At 35.3% G+C, this 24,853-nt stretch overlaps 1 protein-coding gene across 2 annotated transcripts in view; it reads left to right on the forward strand.

Annotated features, from left to right (window-relative positions):
- The window catches only part of BRIP1 (BRCA1 interacting helicase 1), a 116,880-nt gene extending 95,546 nt beyond the window's left edge, over window positions 1-21,334 (forward strand). The window contains exons 17-21 of one of the 2 annotated variants that reach the window (XM_045836825.1): window positions 3,998-4,110; window positions 13,333-13,415; window positions 16,220-16,453; window positions 17,530-18,342; window positions 21,044-21,334. In XM_045836825.1, coding sequence (XP_045692781.1) covers window positions 3,998-4,110; window positions 13,333-13,415; window positions 16,220-16,453; window positions 17,530-18,342; window positions 21,044-21,141 — 1,341 coding nt within the window. In that variant the 3' untranslated portion in view covers window positions 21,142-21,334. Of the gene's footprint in view, window positions 1-3,997; window positions 4,111-13,332; window positions 13,416-16,219; window positions 16,454-17,529; window positions 18,443-21,043 lie in introns of those variants that run through there. The other variant, XM_045836826.1, reaches the window with a different exon arrangement.
- Window positions 21,335-24,853: the final 3,519 nt, after the last annotated feature.

A 24,853-nucleotide genomic window follows, 5' to 3' on the forward strand; every position in this document is an offset into this window, starting at 1 on the left:
GACATTTTAACAATATTAATTCTTCTAATCCATAAATAAATGTAGTATCTTTTCATTTAATTGTGTTTCTTTAATTCCTTTCATCATCTTACAGTTTTCAGTGTAAAGATCTTTTATCTCTTTTGTTAAATTTATTCAAAGTATTTAATTGTCTTTGATGCTGTTGTAAAATGGGTTTGTTTTTCTAATTTCGGGGGCTAGTTTGTTGTTAGTGAATAGAAATACAACTGAATTTTGTATGTTTTTAAAAGATTTTAATTTTGTAATTAGTTGACATTCAATATTATATTAGTTTCAGGTGTACAGTATAGTCACTAGACATTTACATAACTTACAGAGTGATCCACCCAGTAAATCTCGTACTCACCTGACACCATGTAGTTATTACCGTATTATTGGCTATATTCTGTGTTCTCTACTTTGCATCCCCATGACTGTTTTGGAATCACCAATTTCTACTTCTTCATTCCTTTGACTTTTTCACCCAGCTCCTCAACTTTCCTCCCACTTGGCAACCATCAGTTTGTTTTTTAATCTGAGTTTCAGTTTTGTTTGTTCATTTATTTTGTTTTTTAAATTTCGCATACAAGTGAAATCACATGGTATTTGTCTTTCTGTGTCTGACTTATTTCAGTTAGCATAACACCCTCCAGGTCCATCTGTGTTGTCACAAATGGTAAAAATTCCTTCTTTTTCATAGGGGAAATATATTCCATTGTATATATATGTACCACGTCATCTTTATCCAATCGTCTACTGATGGATGCTTAAGTTGCTTCCATATGTTAGGTATTATAAATAATGCTGCAACCAACAGGGGTGCATATATACCTTTTTGAATTAGTGTTTTGGGTCTCCTCGGATAAATATTCAGAAGTGGGAGTGCTGGGTCATATGGTAGTTCTACTTTTAATTTTTTGAAGAACCTCCATATTTGTCATAGTGGCTGCACAAATTTGCAACCCATCAACAGTGCACAAGGGTTCCCTTTTCTCTATCTCCTCGCCAAAATTTGTTGTTTATTGATTTATTGATGATAGCCATTCTGACAGGTATGAAGTAATATTCATTTTGTTTTTAATTTGCATCTCTCTGATGATTAGTGATGTTGAGCATTTTTTCTGTATATCCATTAACTGTATATCCTCTTTGGAAAAATGTCTGTTCAGGTCTTCTGTCCATTTTTTAATTATATTTTGTTTTTTTGATGTTAAGTTGTATGAGGTCCTTACATAGAGGGGTAGACAAAAGTAGGTTTACAGTTCATTCCTGTGGATAAAGACATACAGGTTATAATTATTTCAAAAGCTTTATTAACTCAAAAGAATGTCACAATGTCATAGTATACTTATGTATAATCTCGTAAGTGCCATGGTGATATTCTTTTGAGTTTCTAAAGCTATTGTAATAATTATAACCTGTATGTCTTTTTCCATATAACAAACTATAAAACTACTTTTGCTCATCCCTGTATTTTGGATATTAACACTTATTGTATGTATCATTGGCGAATATCTTTTCCCATTCGGTAAGTTGTCTTTTCCTTTTGTTGATGGTTTTTTGCTGTGCAAAACCTTTTTAGTTTCATGTGGTCCCATTTGTTTTTTTCTTTTGTTTATCTTGCTGGAGGAGGTATATTTTAAAAATATGACTAAGAGTGATGTCAGAGTTTACTGTTTGGGTTTCCTTCTATGAGTTTTATAGTTTTTGGTCTTACTGATTTTATGTCTTGCAACTTTACTAAATTTGTTTGTTAGTTCTAATAGGGTTTTTTGTTTGTTTTTGTTTTGTTTTGTTTTGTTTTGATAGAGTCTTTAGGGTTTTCTACATATAGATCAGGCCATTTGCAAACACAGATAATTTTACTTCTTCCTTTCTGATTTGGATGCCTTTTATGTTTTTTTTTTTCCTTGCTTAATTGCTCAGGCTAAGACTTTCAGTACTTTGTTGAATAGAAATGGAGGGAGTGGGCACCTTTGTCTTGTTCTGGATCTTAGAGGAAAAATTTTCAGCTCTTCACAATCATCTATGATATTATATGTAGGCTTGTCTACATGGTCTTTATTATGTTGAGGTACATTCCTTCTATACTGAATTTTTAAAATCGTTTTCTACTATAAAATGGTGTTAAATTTGTCAAATGCTTTTTCTTCATTTATTGAGATGATCATATGATTTTTATCCTTCATTCTGTTACTGTGGTGTATTACATTTATTGATTTATGTATGTTGAACCAGTCTTGCATTGCTGGGATAAATCCCACTTAATCACGGTGTATGGTTCTTTTACTGTGCTGTTCAATTCAGTTTGCTTGTATTTTGTTGAGGATTTTTGTAACTATGTTTATCAGGAATATTGTCTTTATCTGGCTTTGGCAAGAGAGCACTCCTGGTCTCCTAAAATGAGTTGGGATGTGTTCCCTCTTCTTCAATGTTTCAGAAGCATTTGAGAAGGGTTGGTGTTAGTTCTTCCTTAAATGCTTGTAGAATTCACCAATGAAGCTGTCTGGTCCTGGAATTTTCTTTGTATAGAGATTTTTTTATTAGTACTACAATCTGTTTTACTTATTTTAGGTCTATTCAGATTTTCTATTTCTTCATGATTTATTTATTTGGTAGGTTATATGTTTCTTGGAATTTATTTATTTTGAGTTTATTCAATTTTGGGGCATATAATTGTTCCTAGAACTCTCTTAGGATCCTTTGCATTTTGGTAGTATCAGCTCTTTCAGTTATAATTTTATTTGAGGTTTTTTTATTAAGCAAAAGTTTGTCAGTTTTGTTTATTTTTTTAAAACGAATTGTTAATTTCAATGATTTTTTTCTAGTTTATATTTCATTTATTTCTGTTCCCATCTTAGTTGTTTTCTTCCTTCTGCTAACTTTGACTTTAGTTTGTCTTCTTAAGGTATAAAGTTAGGTCATTTATTGCTTTAAACATTTCTTTTAGAACTGACTTTGCTGCATTCCATAATTTTGATTTCCATTTTCATTTGTACCAAGATACTGATTTTTCAAATTTCTTCTTTGACCCATTGGTTGCTTAGGTGTTTGATAATTTCCACATGTTTATGAATATTCATTTTCCTCATGCTACTGATTTTTAATTTCATGCTTTAGTGGTTGAAATAGATACTTGGTATGATTTCAACCTTCTTAAAGTTCTAAAACTAGTTTTGTGACCTAACACATAATCTGTCCTGGAAAATGTTACATGTGTGCTTGAGAAGACTGTGGATTCTGCTGCTATAGATTTAAGCCAGGTTATAGCAGTAATCACATTACACGTGAATGGCCTAAACATCCTAAAGAAAAAGCAGAGATTATCAGACTGGATAAACATGAAAGAATGAACTACTGATGAATGAATTCCAAAATCATTATGTTAAATGAAAAAAGACAGACATAATTACATGCTGTATAACTTTTACATGGAATTCTAGCAAACACAAAACTGCAGATTATTTTAGTTAACAGGGTCAGCAGTACTGGCAATTAACAGAAAAGGGATAGGAGGGACATTTGAGGGCGTTGAAAATGTTCTACATTCTTGAATCTGATGGTGATTCTATGACTATACATATTTGTCAAAACTTATTTCCATGTACATTGAATGTTTGTGGATTTTATCGTATGCATATTTCTCAATATAACTTATATCATCACACAGAATTATTTATGTGCATTTAGGAATTTAGGGAATGTGAGGATGAGTAGATGCCTTAGGATGGTGAGCATATAACATAATATATAGATGATGTATTATAGAATTGTACACCTGAAACCTGTGTAATTTTATTAACCAATGTCACCCCAATAAATTCAATAAAAAGTTTAAAAATTAGAAATATTTAAATGAACTGAAACAAATTTAGTACTGAAAGACAAAATCTCTCTACCTTACTAAAATGATGTTTGAAATGTTTGAAATTAATATGATGTTTTAAAATGAACTTTAATTATCTACTCTATTTTTATTATATTTTAAAATTATTAGGTTGAACTAAAACGCCAGTATAATGACCAGCATTCAAAATTGAGAGGTCTTTTACCCGGTCGTCAATGGTACGAAATCCAAGCATACAGGGCCTTAAACCAGGCCCTGGGTAGGTAAGTGAAGTGCAGTTTAACACAGTGTTACTGCAACATTATCTGTGAGCAGGGCTCTGCGTAGAGCTTGTCTTACTGCTTTACTCCTTATCATAAATCTGTCCCCCTTGGCTTTGTCCGTGGGTCCTTTGTACATGTTCCTTGACGACCCTTCCGGTTCATTTCACTAGAACCCCAGGAACTGGTATCCTTCAATGATAGATGGCCCAAGTGAAAGTTGAAAAGAATCAGTGAAGTAAATGAAAACCAAAACAAAACTCAACTTGCTAAAGTTTAAAGAAGATTTTTGATTATTCAGACAATGAATGTCACACAAAGGTGTTCAGTAAATATTTATTTAAGTTACCACCAAACAATAAAATTTTTATCTTATGGCCATCAGACTCATGATGGTTTTATGGGTAAAAAGTAAACCCCTCAAGAAGGGTTAAACCAAACCATGCTTGTGACCCTAAAGAATTACCACCAATTAACAATAAAATGTAATTATAATACTCCTTTTCCTAAGGATTCTGATTCATTGAGATTTGTACTTTGTGGAACTGGTTTTAAAATCACCATTTATGTCATAATTCCATATTACAGGATACCAACATTTAATTTTTAAACACTATAATTATTAGATTTTTAAATAATCCAATTTAATATTTTATATTTTCTGTTTATGAAATTCTAATTAGTTCAACTGTTTAGTAATTTTTTTCCTGTGAGGCTAAAAGGCTTTTAGATACATCGAATGAAAGAATACAGGTTAAAAGTAAAATCATGAAAACATGACCATCTGACATATTTTCAGTTCATTCAGAAGACCCATTGCTAACCATTATCTGACCTAGCCAAATTCAGAACGCAGATTTTTTTTCAAGTGTCTTGTTCACTCACATTAGCCCATTTACACATCAGCAGAGCAGAATGCGTTTAAGTTCAGATTTACATGTGGCTGATGACATAGGACTGCACCTGCTGGATGTAAGTCCCAGGGCACATTGCCCCTCCCCTCCCCATTATTTCAGATGGATGTTCTGTCGGTGTTTCACTTCAAGCTGAATGCTCTAGCTCTGTCGTTAATGTGCTGACTTCGTTAAGCTGTTTCCCTCCTCTGCCTAGGAATTCCACTGATACTTGGCATCAAGTTGCACCACAAGTTGTTCTTGAAGCATTTCATCTGCTTACTTTGTCTCTTCCTGTTCATTGACTTGTTTTGTTTTGTTTTGTTTTGTTTTGTTGGAATTTTAATGTTCAGCAAATAGTTTTGAGGGGAGAATAAATACTTGTGTAAAATTACCAACTTAATTTTAGAAAAATATTCTTACTCAGTTGATTATTTTTCCTTGTAATATAAGCAATGCCTTAAATTTCAAGAAACTGTCTGAAGTAAAAGGACAGCCTTTTGGTCAACAATGGAGCACATATACGAGGGTGGTCCCATGAGAGTAGAGTGGAGATTTCCTGTCAGAAATGGGAGGATATGTAGTTCAGGAGGACTTTTTTTTTCTCTAATGGGAGCAAATCTGTGGGGCTTAGAATAGATTCCCTCACACTCACAGTACCTCAATTTTAAGTGCACAGATTACATACATCCCAGTGGGTCAGCCCCTGACCTGTTTTAGCACAGAGGAGCCTGTCCCTCCACCACTGTGTACCAGAGGGTGTCACAGCCCTCCCAGATCTAGCTTGATGGTCTTCAGAGTTCATTGGTATAAATTGTTTGTTGAGGACCTGGGAGCCTGGACTAGGACACAGGTCCGCAGGAGCTATTGAATAGGAAGTAAGTGTCACTGCCACTTTAGTAAATCTTTCTGTGGCAGTGTGGAACCAGCCTGTGCCTGTATTTTAGAAGTATTTTCAGGTTGTAATAATGTAAAGTATAGATAAGTTTTATTTCTTCCATCAATTCAATGCCAGAAAGAGCCCTTTATGCCAGATATGCTCAGTGGAACCACAAATAATTTTCCAAAGTCAAAATACTGAGTTCTCAGTTCTATACCCTCTCCATGTTTATACCCTCTTTTTTTTTTTTTTTTTATGAAAACCAAGAAGTTTCTAATCTGACTTCTGCTCCAAGGTGCAATAGCCCAAACTGCATGGCCATGGCAGTCCCCTGTGTTCCTCCTCTCTCCATCTTGATTTCTCATTCCTACTGACTCTCAGGCCACCTTTCGCTCCCTCCTGACAGTTACCATTAAGGTGATACACACCTTACCCAGCCAGTTTGTCCTGGATAATTACAGTCAGTCCAAGCCACATCCCTGTCCATGAAGCAGCATGGACAGCTTCGATATTCTATTTCTGTCCCTGTCGGAAGGACAGTGTTTACGAAGTGCACAGTAGTGCACAGTAGTGTCCCAGGCTTCATAATTGACTCACTACTCAGTCATCCGCCCACTCAGAGCAACTTCCGGTCCTACCAGTTCCACGCATGGTAAGTGCCCCGTATAGGCGTATCATCTTATCTTTGATACCATGTTTTTACTGTATCTTTTTTTGTTTACATACACAATACATAAGTATTTGTGTCACAGTTGCCATAGTATTCAGTGCATGTTTGTGGTCTAGGAGCGATAGGCTAGACCGTATAGCCAGGATTTGCACAAGTGTCCTCTCTGACGTGTGCAGAATGACAAAATCACCTACTGATGGATTTCTCAGAACGTGTCCTCATCGTTAAGGGGTGCGTGACTCTACATTTGTATCTTTGTCATTTGTAAACCTTTTTACGTATACTGTTGTGAAAGATGAAATTACCATACTTATCTAACTTCACATAGCTACTAAATGGATCTTAATACCTTGACTCTGCCTCTTTTTAAAACCTCAACACCTGTTTTTCTCATCTTTATTCCTTACTTCCATCCACTGAAGTTCTCACTATTAAACTATTAAATGTACCGTGTCCTTTCATTACTCTCTGCCTTAGTGTACAAGCTACCATACAATTCATTTGGCAAGTATGCCAGTCAAAACCTAGTTGAAAATCATGTCCTTTATGAAGATTCTTTTTACTTCTAAAACTAAAGTTATTTATTCTTTAGGAAACCCATAGCATTTTCTATATTATCTCTATTATAGCATATATCTCGTTGTATTATAATAGCCTGTTATTTCTCTGCCTCCTTCCCTACACATGTATTATATGTTTTTGGATTCTCCATAACCATGTCCCAGCTTGGGGCATAGATGCTCAATTAATGCTTGTTAAACAATGCCAGGCTCCGTGCATGTTTTCATTATACCACGTAGGTCAGAGAGCTTCTAGAGCCTCAAAACATACTTTTCTAAATTTAATGAAAAGCATGTGTTTGTAATATTGATATATGATACTGTAGTTTTAGTATTTTATTAATTAAAAATGGTTAGCTCAACTGTCACTGTACTGATTTGAAGGGAAACAGTATCCACAAGTAACAACTTACAAAGATATGTGTCCATTTAAAAATCAAGTAAATATTTTACTTCATTTGATAAAACTCATAATGTGTATTGATTGACATAAAAGGTGCTTATATTCAGGCACTCCCCTTACAAGGAATCTGTCCAGAGGGTCTAAAGTAAACAGAAACAATTTGTGTTTAAAAAGTGTTGTCTTTTTTTTAAGGCCACGTGGGACTATTAGCGTATTTGAAGTAATATAAGTCCATGAAATGTAATAACAGCCTTTGGGAATGGACCAGATGGTTTTGTGACTAGGTTACAACTGCACTATGAATTTCCTAACAGGTCTGCTTTACTAAAAGTATAATCTTTGTCTCAAGTGGGCATAATTCACTTGAGGACGACAGTATGAAAACCATGGGAAAATGAAAAGGTGAAACCTTTGTTTCTGAACTGCTTTGTTAAATGCCTTTCTTTCATAGGGCACTTTAAAGATAACCCGTAGTGAGATCCAAACAGAGTGACATCCTGCCTTTCTGTCAATTTTCAACACCATTCTATAATATTGGCAGCATCCACCTTCCCGTCCTGCCCAAGTGTAGGGTCTGACACCTTGGAACCCATGGACTACTTAAAAGTTATATCAAAAAAGAATGTCATATAAAAGTTAGATTTAAAAAAAAATCTCTGTGGGGAAAAAAATCAAACATGTTAATTTTCACCCCCTCTCTAAACCCCATGATGATAAAGGAATAAAAATGCAAAACCTACAAAATTAAAAAGCATGATAGAAGGGACAACAGCAGATGAGATGTCAACAAATTTTGAACACTGGAAAACAGATGAATAGTGACATGACTTAGCAAGCAAAAAAACCTGAAATTTAATCTGTAGTCATGAAAGCTAGTAAGATCCTCCAGATTCAGGCATGGAAAAGCTTAGGGCCTGGGGGCTCTCTAAAGTTTCAGTTAAAGTGGGGTTAAACACAAGAGGATCAGTTGTAAGTTCGTATAAAAAAATAGTTGGACAGCCCCTTTCCCTACCCAGGCTTACTCTCTGGAGAGATTAAACTAGAGTCTATATATTCTTCAACTCCAGGTACAGCTAAGGATGTATTAAAGATGAGGGTTAGCCCTGGCTGGTGTAGCTCAGTGGATTGAGCGTGGGCTATGAACCAAAGTGTCTCAGGTTCGATTCTCAGCCAGGGTACATGCCTGGGTTGCAGGCCATAACCCCCAGCAACCGCACATTGATGTTTCTCTCTCTCTCTCTCTCTCTCTCTCTCTCTCTCTCTCTCTCTCTCTCCCTCCCTTCCCTTTCTAAAAATAAATAAGATCTTTAAAAAAAAACATTAAAAAAAAAGATGAGGGTTAAGAAAGTCTACCTACTGAATGTGAGAACTCCATCTCCTTTTTATTCTCAGCTCTGAGTAGGCTGACAATCTTGTATCTCTGAGGCAGGAAGGTACAGTATTTCTCTTCAGGGAAACGGACCACTCCGTGGAGTAAGGGTGTGCAGATAGTAACAGAGTGGCCCTATTCCTACCAGATTACCTTACTGCAAAGCCTCCCAGCTTCTAAGTCCCCACCTTGTATGCCAAGCTGCCAGTGATCATTTTAGTGCCTTACTCTTACATAAGTCCAAAGAGTCTTGAGATATTCAAAGAATATCTCAACATGAAAAGTAGAAACCAAAACAATACAAAATGATACCAATAAAATAAAAACAGGATGGAAGAAAACAGAAACAGTACAATAGAACAGTGGTTAGCAAACTTTTTCTACAAAGGATCAGATAGTATATATTTTAGGTTCTTCATGCCATATACAGTCTGCATCCATCTTCTTTGTTTCTTCTTTCACCCTTTAAAAGTATAAATACTGCCCTGGCTGGCATGGCTCAGTTTGTTGGGTGTCATCCCCATGAAGCAAAAGGATGCTGGTTCGATTCCTGCTTAGGGCACATGCCTGGGTTGTGGGTGGGTCCCCAGTTTGGGTGCGTGCGAGAGGCAGCCCATTGTTGTCTCTCACTGTGATGTTTTTCTCCCTCTCTTCCTCCCCACCCTTCCCCTTTCTCTGAAAATAAATAACATCTTTAAAGTGTAAATACCACTTTTACCATGCAGACTGTATAAAAACGAGATATGAACCAGATTTTCCCTATGGGTTATAGTTGGCTGACCTCCGGGTAAAAGAAAACTTAATAAAAAAGTGAGAGGTAAAAACTTCCGGCCAAGATGGAGGCATAAGTAGCTGTACTTTGCCTTCTCACACAACCAAAGGAAGGGCAACAGCAAATTTAAAAACAAAAAATAACCAGAACTTCCAGAAAAATTGAACTGTATAGAAGTCTGATGCCAAGGAGTTAAAGAAGAAACATTCATACAGACTGGTAGGAAGGGAAGAGACAGGCAGTTGTGGTGGAGAGGATGCCCAGGAAGGCAGTGGGTGGAGGACCAGGCAGTCCCACGTTTGTGTGCGGATGAAGAGAAACAACTGGGGTGCGAGGCAGACCATGCAACCCAGGGTTCCAGTGTGGGAAACTAAATCCTCTGCCTGTAAAAATCTGTGGGAGTTGTGGTGGTGGCAGAAACTCCCAGCCCCACAGGAGAGTTCATTGGAGACATCCACAGGGTCCTAGAAGGTACACAAACCCATCCATCCAGGAATCAGCAACAGAAGGGCCCCATTTGCTTGTAAGTAGCAGGGGAAGTGACTAGAAGCAGGTAGAGGGCTGGACAAGTGGCATTGTTCCCTCTCTGACCCCTCCCCCACATACAGCGCAGCAAAGTGGGTTGCCCTACCCTGGCAAATACCTAAGGCTCCACCCCTTACAACACAACAGCTACACGAAGACAAAGAAATATGGCCCAAGTGAAAGAACAGATCAAAACTCCAGAAAAAGAACTAAGTGACAAGAAGATAGCCAACCTATCAGATACAGAGTTCAAAACACTGGTATTCAGGATGTTCGCAGAAACAATTGAGAGTGGACACAAAATAGAGGAAGAAGTGAAGGCTATGCAAAGTGAAATAAAGAAAAATATACAGGGAACCAACAGTGAAGGGAAGGAAACTGGGACTCAAATGATTTGGAGCAGAAGGAAGAAATAAAGATTCAAAAAAATGAGAGGCTTAGGACCCTCAAGGACAACTTTAAACATTCCAATATCTGAATCATAGGGGTGCCAGAAGAAGAGGAAGAGAAAGAAATTGAAAATTTGTTTGAAAAAATAATGAAGGAGAACTTTCCCAATCTGGCAAAGGAAATAGACTTCCAGGAAGTCCAGGAAGCTCACAGAGTCCTAAAGAAGTTGGACCCAAGGAAGCACACACCAAGGCATAACATAATTACATTAGCCAAGATTAAAGATAAGGAGATTTTAAAAGCAGCAAGAGAAAAGGAGACAGTTACCTACAAAGGAGTTTCCATAAGACTATTAGCTGATTTCTCAAAAGAAATCTTACAGGCAAGAAGGGGCTGGAAAGAAGTATTCAAAGTCACAAAAGGTTGAATATACATCCAAGATTACTCTATCCAGCAAAGCTTTCATTTAGAATGGAAGGGCAGATAAACTGCTTCCCAGATAAGGTCAAGTTAAAGGTGTTCATCATCACCAAGCCCTTATTATATAAAATGTTAAAGGGACTTATCTAAGAAAAAGAGGATGATCAAAAATATGAACAGTAAAATGACAACAAACTCACCACTATCAACAACTAAACCTAACAAAAACAACAAACAAAGCAAACAACTAGAACAAGAATAGAATCACAGAAATGGAGATCATTGGAGGGTTATCACCCAGGAGGTGTGGGGGAAGAATGGGGGAAAAGGTACAGGGAATAAGAAGCATAAATGGTAGGAACAAAATAGACAGGGGGAGCGTGAGAATAGTATGGGAAATGGAGAAGCCAAAGAACTTATGTGTACGACCCATGGACATGTACTAAGGGGGAGGATGCTGGTGGACAGGGGTGCAGAGCAGAGGGGGATAAAAGGGAGAAAAAAATGGGACAGCTGTAGAAGCATCATCAATAAAATAAATGTTTTAAAAGTGAGAGGTAAGATAGTGACTTCATAAAAGAACAAAATAAGAAAAAGCTCCTAGACATTAGCATGACAGCAACAAATTTTATTTATTTATTTATTTAGAGAGAGGAGAAGGGAAGAGGAGAGAGAGAAACATCAATGTGTGGCTGCCTCTCATGCGGCCCCCACTGGGGACCTGGCCTGCAACATAGGCATGTGTCCTGACTGGGAATCGAACTGGCAACCCTTTGGTTCGCAGTCCAGCTCAATCCACTGAGCTACACCAGCCAGGCACATGACAGCAACAAATTTTAAATGCAGAATTGGGCTTAAAAGATAAAATTGAAATTTCCCAGATTAAAGAAAACAAAGCCAAAATTGGAAAGAAGAACTAAAAGAAGATCGGTATGCAAGAGCCAACCTCTGATATGATCCACGTGAAGAGACTAGAGAAAGTAGAGGAAAGAAACATATCAGAGAAATAATTTAAGACAAATGCTCAGAATTAAGGACATAATTTTCTAATTGAAGGGGCTCACTCAAGCACCAGTAAAGTAGAAAAAGATACAGAACACAGCACTGTGTAGTTTAAAATTACCTGAGGTCAAGAAAAAGGTCTTAAAACTTTCCAAAGAGAAAAAGACAGGTCTCATACAAAAGATATGGAATCACAATTAAAACAGACTTCTTGAAACCAACAGTAGAAACTAAAAGACAGTTGAACATTATCTCCAATTTTTTTAGGGTAATTTTTAAAAATATTTAATCAATTTATTTTTAGAGAAAGGGGAAGGGAGGGAGAGAGAAAGAAGAGAGAGAAACGTAGATGTATGAGGGATACATCGATTGGTTGCCTCTTGCACACACCCCCTAACTGGGTACTTGGCCTGCAACCCAGGCATGTGCCCTGACCAGGAATCGAACCGGACCTTTTGGTTTGCAGGCTGGCACTCAATCCACTGAGCCACACCAGCCAGGGCTTTTTTTTAGAGTAAGTTTAGACTTGCAATCTAAGTTCTATACAACCCAGTTGATTCATAAACTGTAAGACAGAATAAATCCTAAGACAGTGTGCAAGGATGCTGAAGCATTTGCTTAAAATGCACACTTTCTCAAGATGCTACTGGAAGATACGCTCCATGGAATAAGAGAAAATTCAGAAAGAAGAATATCAAGGATGCTTGGAAACTGGAGTTTAAACCCAGAAGAAAGGAGGAGAATTCACAAAACCGATCAGGAAGGGAAGCCTGCGATGACAGCTGTGCAGCAAGCAGTCCCCTAGTCCCGTCCGCACCAGTCTAGATCGGTTTATGAGGGTGGAGGGCTTGACCATATTGAGAAGAATTTTTACAACTGTGGCAAAGCTTGGGAACTAATTAATGATAGAAAACATAGAAATTAGCAAAAAAAATGGAGATGGTTATTAACTCCAAGGAAGACAACAAATCTTGTATAAGAAAGGAAATAAAATCATAGTGCACCATGTAACTCACCTTTATAAATGGTAATACCCTGAATATTGATTTATCTAAGAATTGTGATACCTCCATTGGAATAGAGAGGTGATGACAAATCAGTAATATAAGATAAATAGAGTCAATACGTAATTTATAAACGTCAAAAACCATGTAGTGGTAGTGGTCGTAGTAGTAGTAGCAAACTAGTAGTTTCTATAACCTTGTTCATAATAATGATTGATGAAAGGAATATAAATCAAAGACATATCATTGATTTTCTCAGTATTTTATTTGTCCTATTAGAAATTTAGCTTTATTTTCAAAGTTATGTCTATTTTTCTTTCTTCCTATTTTTTTATAGATGTATTCGACATAAAAATGATTGGGGAGCTCTTATTCTAGTGGATGACCGCTTCAGGAGTAATCCAACTCGATATATATCTGGTAAGATTCTCAGCTGGGGTTAAAGTAACAATAAATAACAATCTTTAGTGACTTCTACTTTTAAAGACAAAAAATTAGAGAATTTTTAAATTGAATTTATTGGGGTGACATTGGTTAATAAAATTATATAGGTTTCAAGTGCGCAATTCTACCATAGGACATCTGTATATTGCATTGTGAGAATTTGAATACTTAGATCAAACATGGAAAATTAATATTGACTGAAAATCTAGCCTTTTAATGCTTATGCGATTGCAAAAAAGTCTTTATAGAGGAGAATTTGGTTAGTTATCAAAATAGTATTTACACTTAGGATACTTCAATTTTATAGAATGTGAGATCTGACTCAGTAACATAATAATTTATTTAGCATGTCAGGGAAAAGGCTGTTCTACAGAAATGAATTTTCTAAGAAATCTTAACTTTTTACATTTAAACATACAAGCACATCTGCTTTGGCTGCTTAGGGTTCTATATTCTCTCATTCTGGGTTATGTTGAAGTTGTTGCTGTGTTTGTTGGTTTGTTTAGAAATGCTTCAGTTACTCTAGAGTTTATGTTAGTCAGAGCTAATATTTTATAAATGGAAAAACACCATTGCATGCTGCAAAATCAAATAGGTGGTCGTTTTTCCTCCACTTGAACAATGGTACAAAAGTTATACGCATTTAGTAGAAAACACACTTTGAATTTTGATCTTTTCCTGGGATAGTGATGTGCGGTAGGATACTCTGTGGTGATGCTGAGAATTATAAAATAGCTTCATGTTAGATGATTTTACCCAACTGTAGACTAGTGTAAGTGTTCTGAGCACATTAAAGGTGGGCTGGGCTAAGCTGTGATCTTTGGTAGGTTAGGTATATTAAATGCATTTTCTACTTAACCAGATTTTCAACTTAGTGTGGGTTAATTGAGAAATGACCCCATCATGAGTCAAGGAGCATCTGTTGTGTTTTTTTGCAGTAAAACAGTCCCTTTAGAGACGATACCAGGAATCCATCAGTTGTTAAAGAACTGTTGGAATTATTTGCATCTTTATTATTATTTTTACTGTTATAAAGTTCATACCATACCATAATGAAAAGATGCTAAATTTTAAATTTGTTTCAAATTAGCTATCTATGGGTATGGTATGGACTATACTTTTTCCACTTCAGAGCTTAATTACTATATTTAGCTTGATATTAAAACATATCTACCTGGATTAAAGCAGCAAATACTGCTTTATTAGTCTTCTTCCCTTAGATGTAAAGCAGGCCATTGTGCTTAGGTCAAGACATAATTAAAAGCAAAATATTAAGTGCTAATGTTTAGTCAGCAGGTGGAGCTCAGAGCCTTTCAAGTCTCAAAAGCAAACTGACATTTTACACTGAAAAGGCTTACTTTGATTACAAAATACTCGAAATGGAAGAGGTAACTATAATACAAAAATTTTTCAATTTTGGAAAATTTCATATTTTTATGTGGTGTAATAATTTTCTTCTAGCAACCCAAACTAAAGAACTTTAAGGGAAATTACTATTTACTTTTTTTCTTATTTTAAAATCTAGAACTTAAACTTTTACCTTACAGTTCAGATTTGTTAATTTTTTCATTAAATTTTTTTATTATTTCTGTATGGTTTTGTTTTATTTTTTCTGAGACTCAAAGTGTGAAACCTTATCTAGGCAATAAAAAGCACAACATACAGATTTCTTCTGATGACTGATTTCTGTTTAAATTCAATTTTTCTAAATATAGATTGATAGAAAAACTCCATTAAAACAACAAACTAAAGGAATGTATTTGAAATAGAAATATAGTAGGTAGTTCAAGTTGTTTGAAGATAAGATAGTGGTCTTACCTTTCTTTGAACTTAAAACATCACAGTAACTTTTTTAATTACTGGAAAAGGGGATAATTTTAGCAATATTAGCAGAGAACATTTAGTTTCTAAAAGTTCAAATATCTGATTTTGAATTTCATTCTGCAGTGAGTCTATAAAACACGTTAGCCCTGGCCAGGTAGCTCAGCTGGTTAGAGCTTCATCCCCATACGCCAAGATTGCAGGTTTGATCCCTGGTCAGGGCACATATAAGAATCAACCAGTGATTGCATAAATAGGTGGAATAGCAAATCCATGTTTTTCTCTTTAAAATCACTACAAAAATAAACACCTTATATTCAGTATAGTTCATTTGTATGCAGTTTTCATATGTCACTGGTCAAATTTTGTCCCTTGCAACTTGATCATTTATATATTTTAAAAACAATGTAATATTTAGAGGGGACACGATTTGCCCATAAAAAAGAGTTATTCCGTTTACCCTCCAGAATAGTTTAAGGCATATTTGGAATCCAGGGAAAAGAGGAACAAAAAAACTGTGAGACAGGAATCTCGAACTTATTTTTGCAAAAGGAGTCAAATTTAGAAATTCAGAATGCAAAATTGTGTTGTTTACAACTTCTAGTTTCCCTACAATTAAAAGACAGGCAATTTTTGTGGGCAGTTGTGAAATTAAATTTGAATAAGTTCTTATTCCCCAGTTACTCTAAACTGACAAATAAAAATCTCCCCCTCCCCACTCTGTTCCCATTGCCTCTCTCTCTCCAGCTGACGATCTTTGCGTACGGAGGGAAATGCTACTGGAGTATGAGCACCTTGTACGTGTGAGGGTAAAAAGGCAGGAAGAGTATTGAGAACCATTCCATATGTTCTAAATTCTAGGTTACTTTATTAGAAAAATTATCCAAGTTTTTTCTCGGTACATAATATCTTAATAATGAAATAACCAAAGTTTTTCCCTGGGTTTACTTTTTTCTTAGGACTTTCTAAATGGGTACGGCAGCAAATTCAGCACCATTCAACCTTTGAAAGTGCGCTGGAGTCTTTGGCTGAGTTTTCCAAAAAGCACCAGAAGGTCATTGATGGACCCAAAGAGAACAGAAAGTCTGTTCAGTGCAGTGAGTCTGCACTTGAAATGGCGTGTTTGAAGGACAGCACCTCAGTTTATTTATCAGAAGCAGCAAGTCATCTATCACCAGAAAATGCCAGGGAAGGTAAAGCAAACCTGTGTATCCAAGAACCATGATGTCCCAAAATGAGTAACTGAAAGTCCTTTACTAGCAGGTGACATCAGCTCCAGAAAGGACAGAAGTATGAAAAGTTCTGTCCATTCACATTTGATAGTGTCTAGTTTATAGAGAATCCTTTTACATGAATTTCGTAGTGTAGGGTAATGAAAGTCATTTATTCTAAACAATAAAAAATAATATTTTAAAATACATTAAGTATAATGGCCCATATCAGGGATTGGTAAACTATGGCCTGTGGACCAAATTTGGCCTACTATCTGTTTTTATAAATTAAGTTTAATGTAACATGGCCACACCCATTCATTTGCATATTATATACGAAGACAGAGTTGAGTGGTGGCATGTATTACGCTGGACCAGCACAGTTGAGTAGTTGCAGCAAATACAACATGACCCTCAAAACCTAAAATATTTACTGTCTGGCCTGTGATAGAAACAGTTTGCCAAACTGTGGTTTATATCATGGGATATTTCAATTGTTTTAATCAATATATAATAGTATATCAAGTTTTAAACACTTATTTTGTAGTATATTCTTCTATCCGCAATAAATGTTATAGTGAATTCAAGGTCATTATATTGGTGATCAGGAAACCTAGGTTCTAGGCCAGGTCTGATTACTAACCAGTTCTATGTCTTAGTTTATGTAGTTGTCAGTTTCCTTGAGGGAATTAGTCTAGCTCAGTCACTAGTTAGTGGAATTTCAAGGCAAATTTTTACAACTTCTTCCCTCCTTTACTCCATCCTCTTCCTCTTTCTTTTTACCCCACCTTTTCTCATTCACTCCTGAGGTTCACAGTGTGGAATTTGAAAATGTACCATACAGCATTATAACTTGGGTTAGGAATCACCGGAGACCTAGACTTTTCTCAGAGTTAATATTTTGTGCTTTACATTCTAAAATAGAAATCTTGCTACTACTGTTTGTAGGCTCAAAATCATGGATTCTATACAGTTACTGTATTTCTAACAAAATCATTTTAATAGAACAATTATGTTAGGAACAGAAAGTTAACATTTTTGAATTTTTGTATTCATAGATGATCCCGTATTGTTGGAGGACGCTGGCCAGGCAGTGCAAGAAGAAAACATTGTGATTTCCAGATCCTCAAGTCCAACGTTCAGCAAACAAACAAACAGAGTCAGCTGCTCTAGCTTTAATTCTTCGGGACAGTATCTCACTGGTAAAATTCTGACCACAACACCTAAGTTTAGGCCATCAGAGGACTGTGTCTCTCGTTCTTCCACTTTCAAAATAGAAAAGGGTTGTAAACCTGGCTTGCCACTCACTGATAAATCTGAGTCCCCATCTCTAAGAGTAAACACATGGTTTGAACCAGGCCCTCAGTCAGAAACGGTTATTCCATCAATAAAGATCGATGCTGCTCTTCTTAAAAACGATCATTCCAAGCAGCCACTCTGCTGTGAAGAAGCCCTGGATCCAGACGTTGAATTGTCTCCAGTAAGTGAAGAAGACGGACTTTCTACTTCAGATGGAGCTTTTGAAGCAGAAGCAGAAGATGAATCTATCTATTTTACACCTGAACTTTATGATCCTGCAGATGCAAATGGAGAAAAAAATGAACCAGCTGAAACTGGTGGAAATAATTCAAATTGTATTTTAGCTGAAGATCTCACTGAAATCAGGACCGTGAAAGAAGCAGTTGCAGTCAGGGAAAGGAAAGCTGAGGACTGCCCAGACACAAAGTCAGATGGAGCCGTGCGTATTAAAGAAAGTGCAGTTGATGACATTGGTAGTAATATAGAAACAACTCACAAAAATGAATTGGAACTGGAGGAAACTCATGAAATGGAGATAAAGAACTTTAAACAGTCTCCTTCCAAAAATAAAGGTGTGTTCCCTGGTGTTAGATAGTAATACTTAACTGTCAAGCTATAAATATATGTTGTTGGACTTACATTAAACTCCATTATAAATGATACTTTATACATTGGCTAAGTGGTATGGTTTTTTGTAATTTGAGGTATAGTTTTTACTTTAATTCATTGTTATTAGAGTTTTAAAAGTATTACGTTTGGAAATGCAAGTTTTACTATCCTTGGGTCTTGATAAAGCAATTCATACAAAATGTTTTCTTTACCTAAGTGCAATTCAAAATCAATCTAAAAGATATACAGTTGTCTAGGGCATTTTAAATTTTACATAAATATTTGTATTTTGTAGTTGTCTTCATCCATTTGTTTTCATATCATACCTAAAAATTAATAGCAGTCTAATTTAGCTATGTTTCACTATAGATTTTTTTACCTCAAATTGGTCTGACATTTTTTTTTTTTTAGAAATTAAAGTTCTCTTGAAAAGTTTCCTCTATTAAGCTGCCTAGTCATTAATAATTAAGAATTAAGGAAGAAAACTGCATACATTTTTTAAATTGACATTATTTTACATTTGTTTGTTTAATAAACTCAAATCAAGCATGTTTTAAGCAAACCTATGTAAAGTTATGGCAAATGAAGGACTCCAAATTTTCAGTCCTAAGTAGCTAGCTTCATAATCATTGGGGGGAAAGTGACATGTTCTGACATTGGCATGAAGGTTGTAATTTTGCAACTGTTAAGGTAGGAAACCTCATGTAAGTTTGGTAAACACATGTAATCATGTAACTGTTGCTGAAAAAAATGCTTCTTTAAAGCTCAGTACGCCTTTCTGTAAGTTTTGACTTTATATTTTTTGTTAATGAAGCTATATTTCTTATCAAAAATGGTTATAAAACATGTTCTTCTCTGACACCAATCCAAAGTTACATTCACTGATCTTTTTCTAAGAAGCATCTGTTATCTTGTGGGCATTTAGACTTCTTGTGAGTAATGTAAATAGAAAATTTATGCATTCAAGTTGTGGATGTGGTTTATTATGTTTAAGTCAAAATTCCCAGCAATCAGGTTTCTTTTATTTATTTGGATAAATGAATTATTATATATGCATATGTTTACTTTTATTTTGATGGTGTTTAGATTGAATACAGCTTAACTCTTTCCACAGGCCAAGATGTTACAATTCTAAGCATAATTCAAAGAAATTTAAATTGATAATTTATCAGTTAAAGAATTTATCTATAGATTGGGATGTATTATAGCCCACCTAATATTACATATTTTTTCAGTTTTGTAGTAATGAGCTGTAAAGCATTATATTAGAAGGTCATTTCTAAGTTGCTTTGAAAGGATATAATCATTTCTCTTGTCTGGTATAGTTTTTAATTCACAGATAAGGTTAGTGGGGTCATAGAGAGATACCAGGTGGAGGAGGGAAAGAGACTTCAGCTCTTCTTGGCCCTGCCCATAATCACTTACTCATGTTGACAATTACTATGCCTTTTGGGTAATGTTTTAACTGTGGAATGCGGAATTTAGTACTATAAAATCATGCAAATCCCTTTTAGCTTTAAAAATCTATAATTTCAAGGAGTATATGTTATTTTATCCTCATTTAATTTTCAATTGTTTTGGTTCTAAAATGAGTAAAGTAAAGCAAATCATTTTATAGACTAGGTGAAATAATACTCATCTGCCTTTAGGAAATAATTTTATGAATATATACATAATAACTTGGGAACCAAGATATTTACTTTAACAATGCTGTGGTTAAAACATTTCGTGCCCTTAAGATTGCCTTTAGAAGAATTGGTAAACTACATGAGAAAAACCAAGCACATTATTTTGTAGTCATACCTTAGTGTTATTATTCAACTTAATCTCAAATACCATCCTGTTTCCCTAGATAATATATATATATATTCCTTCCAAATTCTGCCTAAGGCTAAAAATTTCTGTTACTTGTATGTAGAGATGTGCCACAGCTTTTAGTAAATCTAAGAGGTGTTTGAAAATTTTTGAAATAGGTATCTACTTACAAGTATCTCTTTATATCATAACTTTGACCAAGGTGATATTGCAAGAAGTACTAGTCTTTATAATAGCGTAGGAGGTAAAATATTTTCATTCGTGATTACATGCTTTTTAAACTTTTTTAAAAAAATTTTATTTATTTATTTTAGAGAGATGGGGAAGAAATTATTTAGGGAGAAAGAGGGAGTGAAACACCAATGCATGGTTGCCTCTAGCACACCCCATACTGGGGATATGGCCTGCAACCCAGGCATGTGCCCTGACTGGGAATCAAACCGGCGATGCTTTGGTTCGCAGGCCTATGCTTAATCCACTGAGCTACACCAGCCAGGGCCCATTAGTGATTGCATGCTTTTTAAAGAGATATTTGAAAGAGTTAAATTAAAACAGGTAAAAGCATTTAAAAGACTATCTGGCACGTGGTAAGCCATCAGTTATTAGCTAGTAAATCAATCACATATCTGGAGTGCATGCTTGCTTTATATACAGCTTTTCCTGATGCTGATGAGGAAGATAGATATAGATAAACCAACAATAAAAAATCATTGTGTGCTAGGAAGGAAAATTTATTTGGTTTATTCTTTAAGACTTTTGAGATATTTAAGATAGAAACTGCTTATCAGATAATTTGCTTTACCCATTTTATTCATATGAAATAATTATCTAATACTGAATTTATTCAAGGGCTGAAAGTATGTAGAGCATACAGGCCACGAACCAGGAAAACTACCAGTTGGACAAAGGGCTTTATTCATGGAAGAAAGGTACAATGTAAAGAGTAGATGTTTCCTGTTTTGACTTTTGAAATTTAGATGAATTATTTAAAACTTGTTATAGCTGTGTTGGTAATTAATGACCACTCTTACTGTGCTACTACTATGCATTTAATTATTACGTGGTTTTTTATTTGGCACTGTTTCAAAGTTCACATAAGGCTTTGTTTTTAGTTTTCCTTATGATCTTCCAAGACATTAATTTTTTAAAAGGCTTTCCCATGTTTTTTTTCTGCAGTAAGACTTTGTCATGTTATTTCCCTATAATAAAATACATCGAAATTTTCACTCCTTAGGATTGCTGATAAAATTTCATGAAATCAAAGTGCCTGATGTAAAATCGCTTGAAAGACTCGTTATTGGAGTCCCTTGATCTCAGCGATGTCATTTTTTTTGTATGTGATTACCACACACTCTCTCTCGCTCATGCTCTTCTTAATCTCAGATTTATTAGTGAGCTCAAAAAGATTTTACTTTAACTTTTATGAATTCTTGGTAGTTTTTTTATCTACATAGACAAATGCAGTCAATCTTTTGTTAAGTAGAAAGTCAATATTCTGAAATTTTTAATAATAAGTAAATTTAAAACTGCATCAGACAGCGAATGTCTGAGGAAGCTAAAACCGTAACATGAAGTATCCGTGCAGCTATTAAACATGCAAAAAAAGAACATCCCTCAGGACATGGAAATTTAGACAGATGACCTAGGCTTATTGATTATCTAGCCCTAAATGATTTTCATGCCTGCCAAAAAAAAAAAAGGAATTTTGTTTCTTAAGCTTTCGCTTGATAGAACAAACCATTAACCGCCTGGCTTCCTGTGCTCTACAAAAGAGCCTTGTTACAATGTCCAAGGGATCCGAGCCAGTGGATCTCCTTATGGGTGAAACCTTCTAATAATGAAGTGCTTTCAGTAGCTAAACTCTTGGACTGGGTCCAAAACAACCCATCTTATACCAAATTCTACACTATAATAAACAGATTCAATGTTTTAGAAGGAAAAGAAAAGTTGTATGAAACCTACTGTTTCTAGAAATTGACCTTTGAAAATCTAATGGTAAATACTGATGAAAGGGAGTATTTGTTAACAAGGCAAAGTCATATAGATGTCTTAGTGTTCTTCATAATAGATTTCTATTTTTTTTTAAATCTTGGTCTTTCTTTTCTAAGCAGTTTATATGATTTTGATTCTCAATTTTTTTCCCAAAAATGTCATCATTTCACATTAAATTATTTTACTCCACTATTTACAAAACTTGATGTTAAAATGTTTCATTTGGTTTCTTGCTATTATGAAGTTTGAGATTATATAAGTAGAATATCATTAATGCAAACTAAGTTAGGTGTCATCATTTATATATGATTCATAGTAGTTGAAAAGATTTAAGGATATTAAATACTGATTATTATTTTGTGGGGGGTTTTTTTTTGCTTTTTTATATTTTAACTGTTGTTCAAGTACAGTTTTCTGCCTTTTACCCCATCCCAGCCCACCCCCCCCAGCCCTCCCTACCTCCCTCCTGTTTCCCCCACCCCATTGTTAGTATTTTGCATCAAGTATTATCTTGATATATTTTTTTTCCAAACTGTCCTATGGTATTCATATTTAAATATTAACCATTCTTTCAAACATTGATCTCTCTTATCTGTTGTAAAAGGACCCAAGTAACCTGCCTTGCCAGTCAGGACTTTATTGTATTGCTTGTGGAACTGAATTATTACCTAAAGCAGAAGGAGGTAGGAAATACAAAAAAATTACTTTGTGCCATCCTTAGTACGGGCTCACCTAAATAGCAGTAAAGTAGATTGATGTGTTACTGTTTCCCCGTATCAGTCATTAAAGGTGACTAACAGCACACGTGGACTCTGCTCTCAGACTGGGAAACGTGTGTCTGGGTCTGCCTGCTGACTGACTGGGGGCAAGTTACTTAACTTCTCAGAATTTCTGTCTTTTCATTTTAAAATGGAAATGAATCACTTAAGAAATAAATTAAACATTATGAATTGCAATGCCATAGAGTACATAAAAGCTTTTTAAAAAAACATCAGGCAAAGGGAAAGATAACAATTTGCAGTCAAAGGGATGAGTTTGAGTTTTGGTCCTACTGTTTATTGAGCGGCCTTGGTCATAGGATTTTACTTCATTGAGCCTCAGCTTTATTTTCTAGGGGGGAATAGCTGAGCAATACCAACCTAAGAAAATTATTGTGAGGATTAAATGAGATGATATACAATATATGGAAGTGCTCTATAATTTGTGGAGCATTGCCTCGATGTTATTAGTTGTTCAGAAATGGAAACAGTAATCTACTGCAATTATTACCTCAGCATCCTGGTACTGCACCTTCAAAATTTGTTCATGTGGCTGAGAAGCATGTAAAGCTTCTTTGAAAAAATAATTTGATGTAGTGATTCTTTTACTTAGCAAGACTTAAATATTGTGAAAATTTATTTTGTTTTTTACATTTCATGTTTATATTGCAAAGTATATGTACATTGCAAACAAAACAAGTTACCAAAGGAACACTGAAATCCATTGAGAACATTCTATGTAAGTCTATGGGGCAAGGCAGGGATTTTTTTTGTGGGGGGTGAGGTCTCTGTTGTTTACCCCTGTACTTCCAACACTGTGTTAACTGACTGTGACTTGAATGGAACATTATATTAATGTGTGTATTTCTGTCAGGACTTTGTTATATGACACTCGGGTCTTGTAAATACCTTTTTCATTTGACCAATTTCTAAACTCTAGTGACCCTTCTCTTTCCAAATTTTTTATTCTTATTGCCTTACCAGCATGAAATGCCTCGTACTTTTTCTATTCTATCCATTGTGGACCAGAGATTCTCTTTTCTCTCTTTTTTACTCTGAAGGGTGTACATTTACCAACTTTACCTAAAAAAGAATGTTGGGCTTTTGCAAATTCTGTATAAGATGTCCATAAACTGGATTCTAAAAATGAATTTTGTATTAACTAATTGATTAGCCAAATTGTCACTATTTCATGAGCCTTTGAAGCCCATTACCACTGTGGGAGAAATTATTTTTTCCTGCTTGTTCCCAGTATAATACTTATTATATGATATTGCAGTTAATTGTGTAGAAGTCTGTATTTCTGGCATACTGAATATGGACAACTTTCCATATTACCTAGCATTTATTCATCCATCTGCCCATTCAGCTAACATTTTGAGAGCATGCTTTGCAATAGGAGCTGTGCTGTGCTCTAGGGATACCAAAGGTGAGTAGTACAAGGATCATACTCACCAGGAATTCATAGCCTAATTCGCATAATAGTAAACACACGGCACAGTGTGGTAAGGTCTATAATAGAGGCAAGGCACGCAGCAGTGTTTGCTGAGTGTATGCATACTGATAAGTGCAGTTATGCTTCTAGTTAGAGGGTCTGTAAGTTAACAGCAAAATTTGTTTAATTGGAAATATCTGGACAGATTTTCTTTTAAATTTTTAATGAAAATATACTGAGAATTTTAAAATATATCCTTGAGGAAATTCAAGATAGGCTTTTTCCCACTGATGATCCCATCTTCAGATCTCCTAGCCTGTCTACTCTGTATTATTTACTTAATTAAATAAAAGATGGAAAGCAGGGCAAGGACATAGCAGGTACATCTTCTGTGGTGGTTTTGAGTGTGCCGTGTAGTGCACCATGGAGCTTTCACAACCATTAACTCATTAGGTTTTCAAAGTAGCCCGTCAA

This window comes from Phyllostomus hastatus, unplaced genomic scaffold (genome assembly GCF_019186645.2).
Source record: "Phyllostomus hastatus isolate PE091 unplaced genomic scaffold, TTU_PhHast_1.1 phas_contig_210, whole genome shotgun sequence".
In the NCBI taxonomy this organism is placed as follows: Eukaryota; Metazoa; Chordata; class Mammalia; order Chiroptera; family Phyllostomidae; genus Phyllostomus; species Phyllostomus hastatus.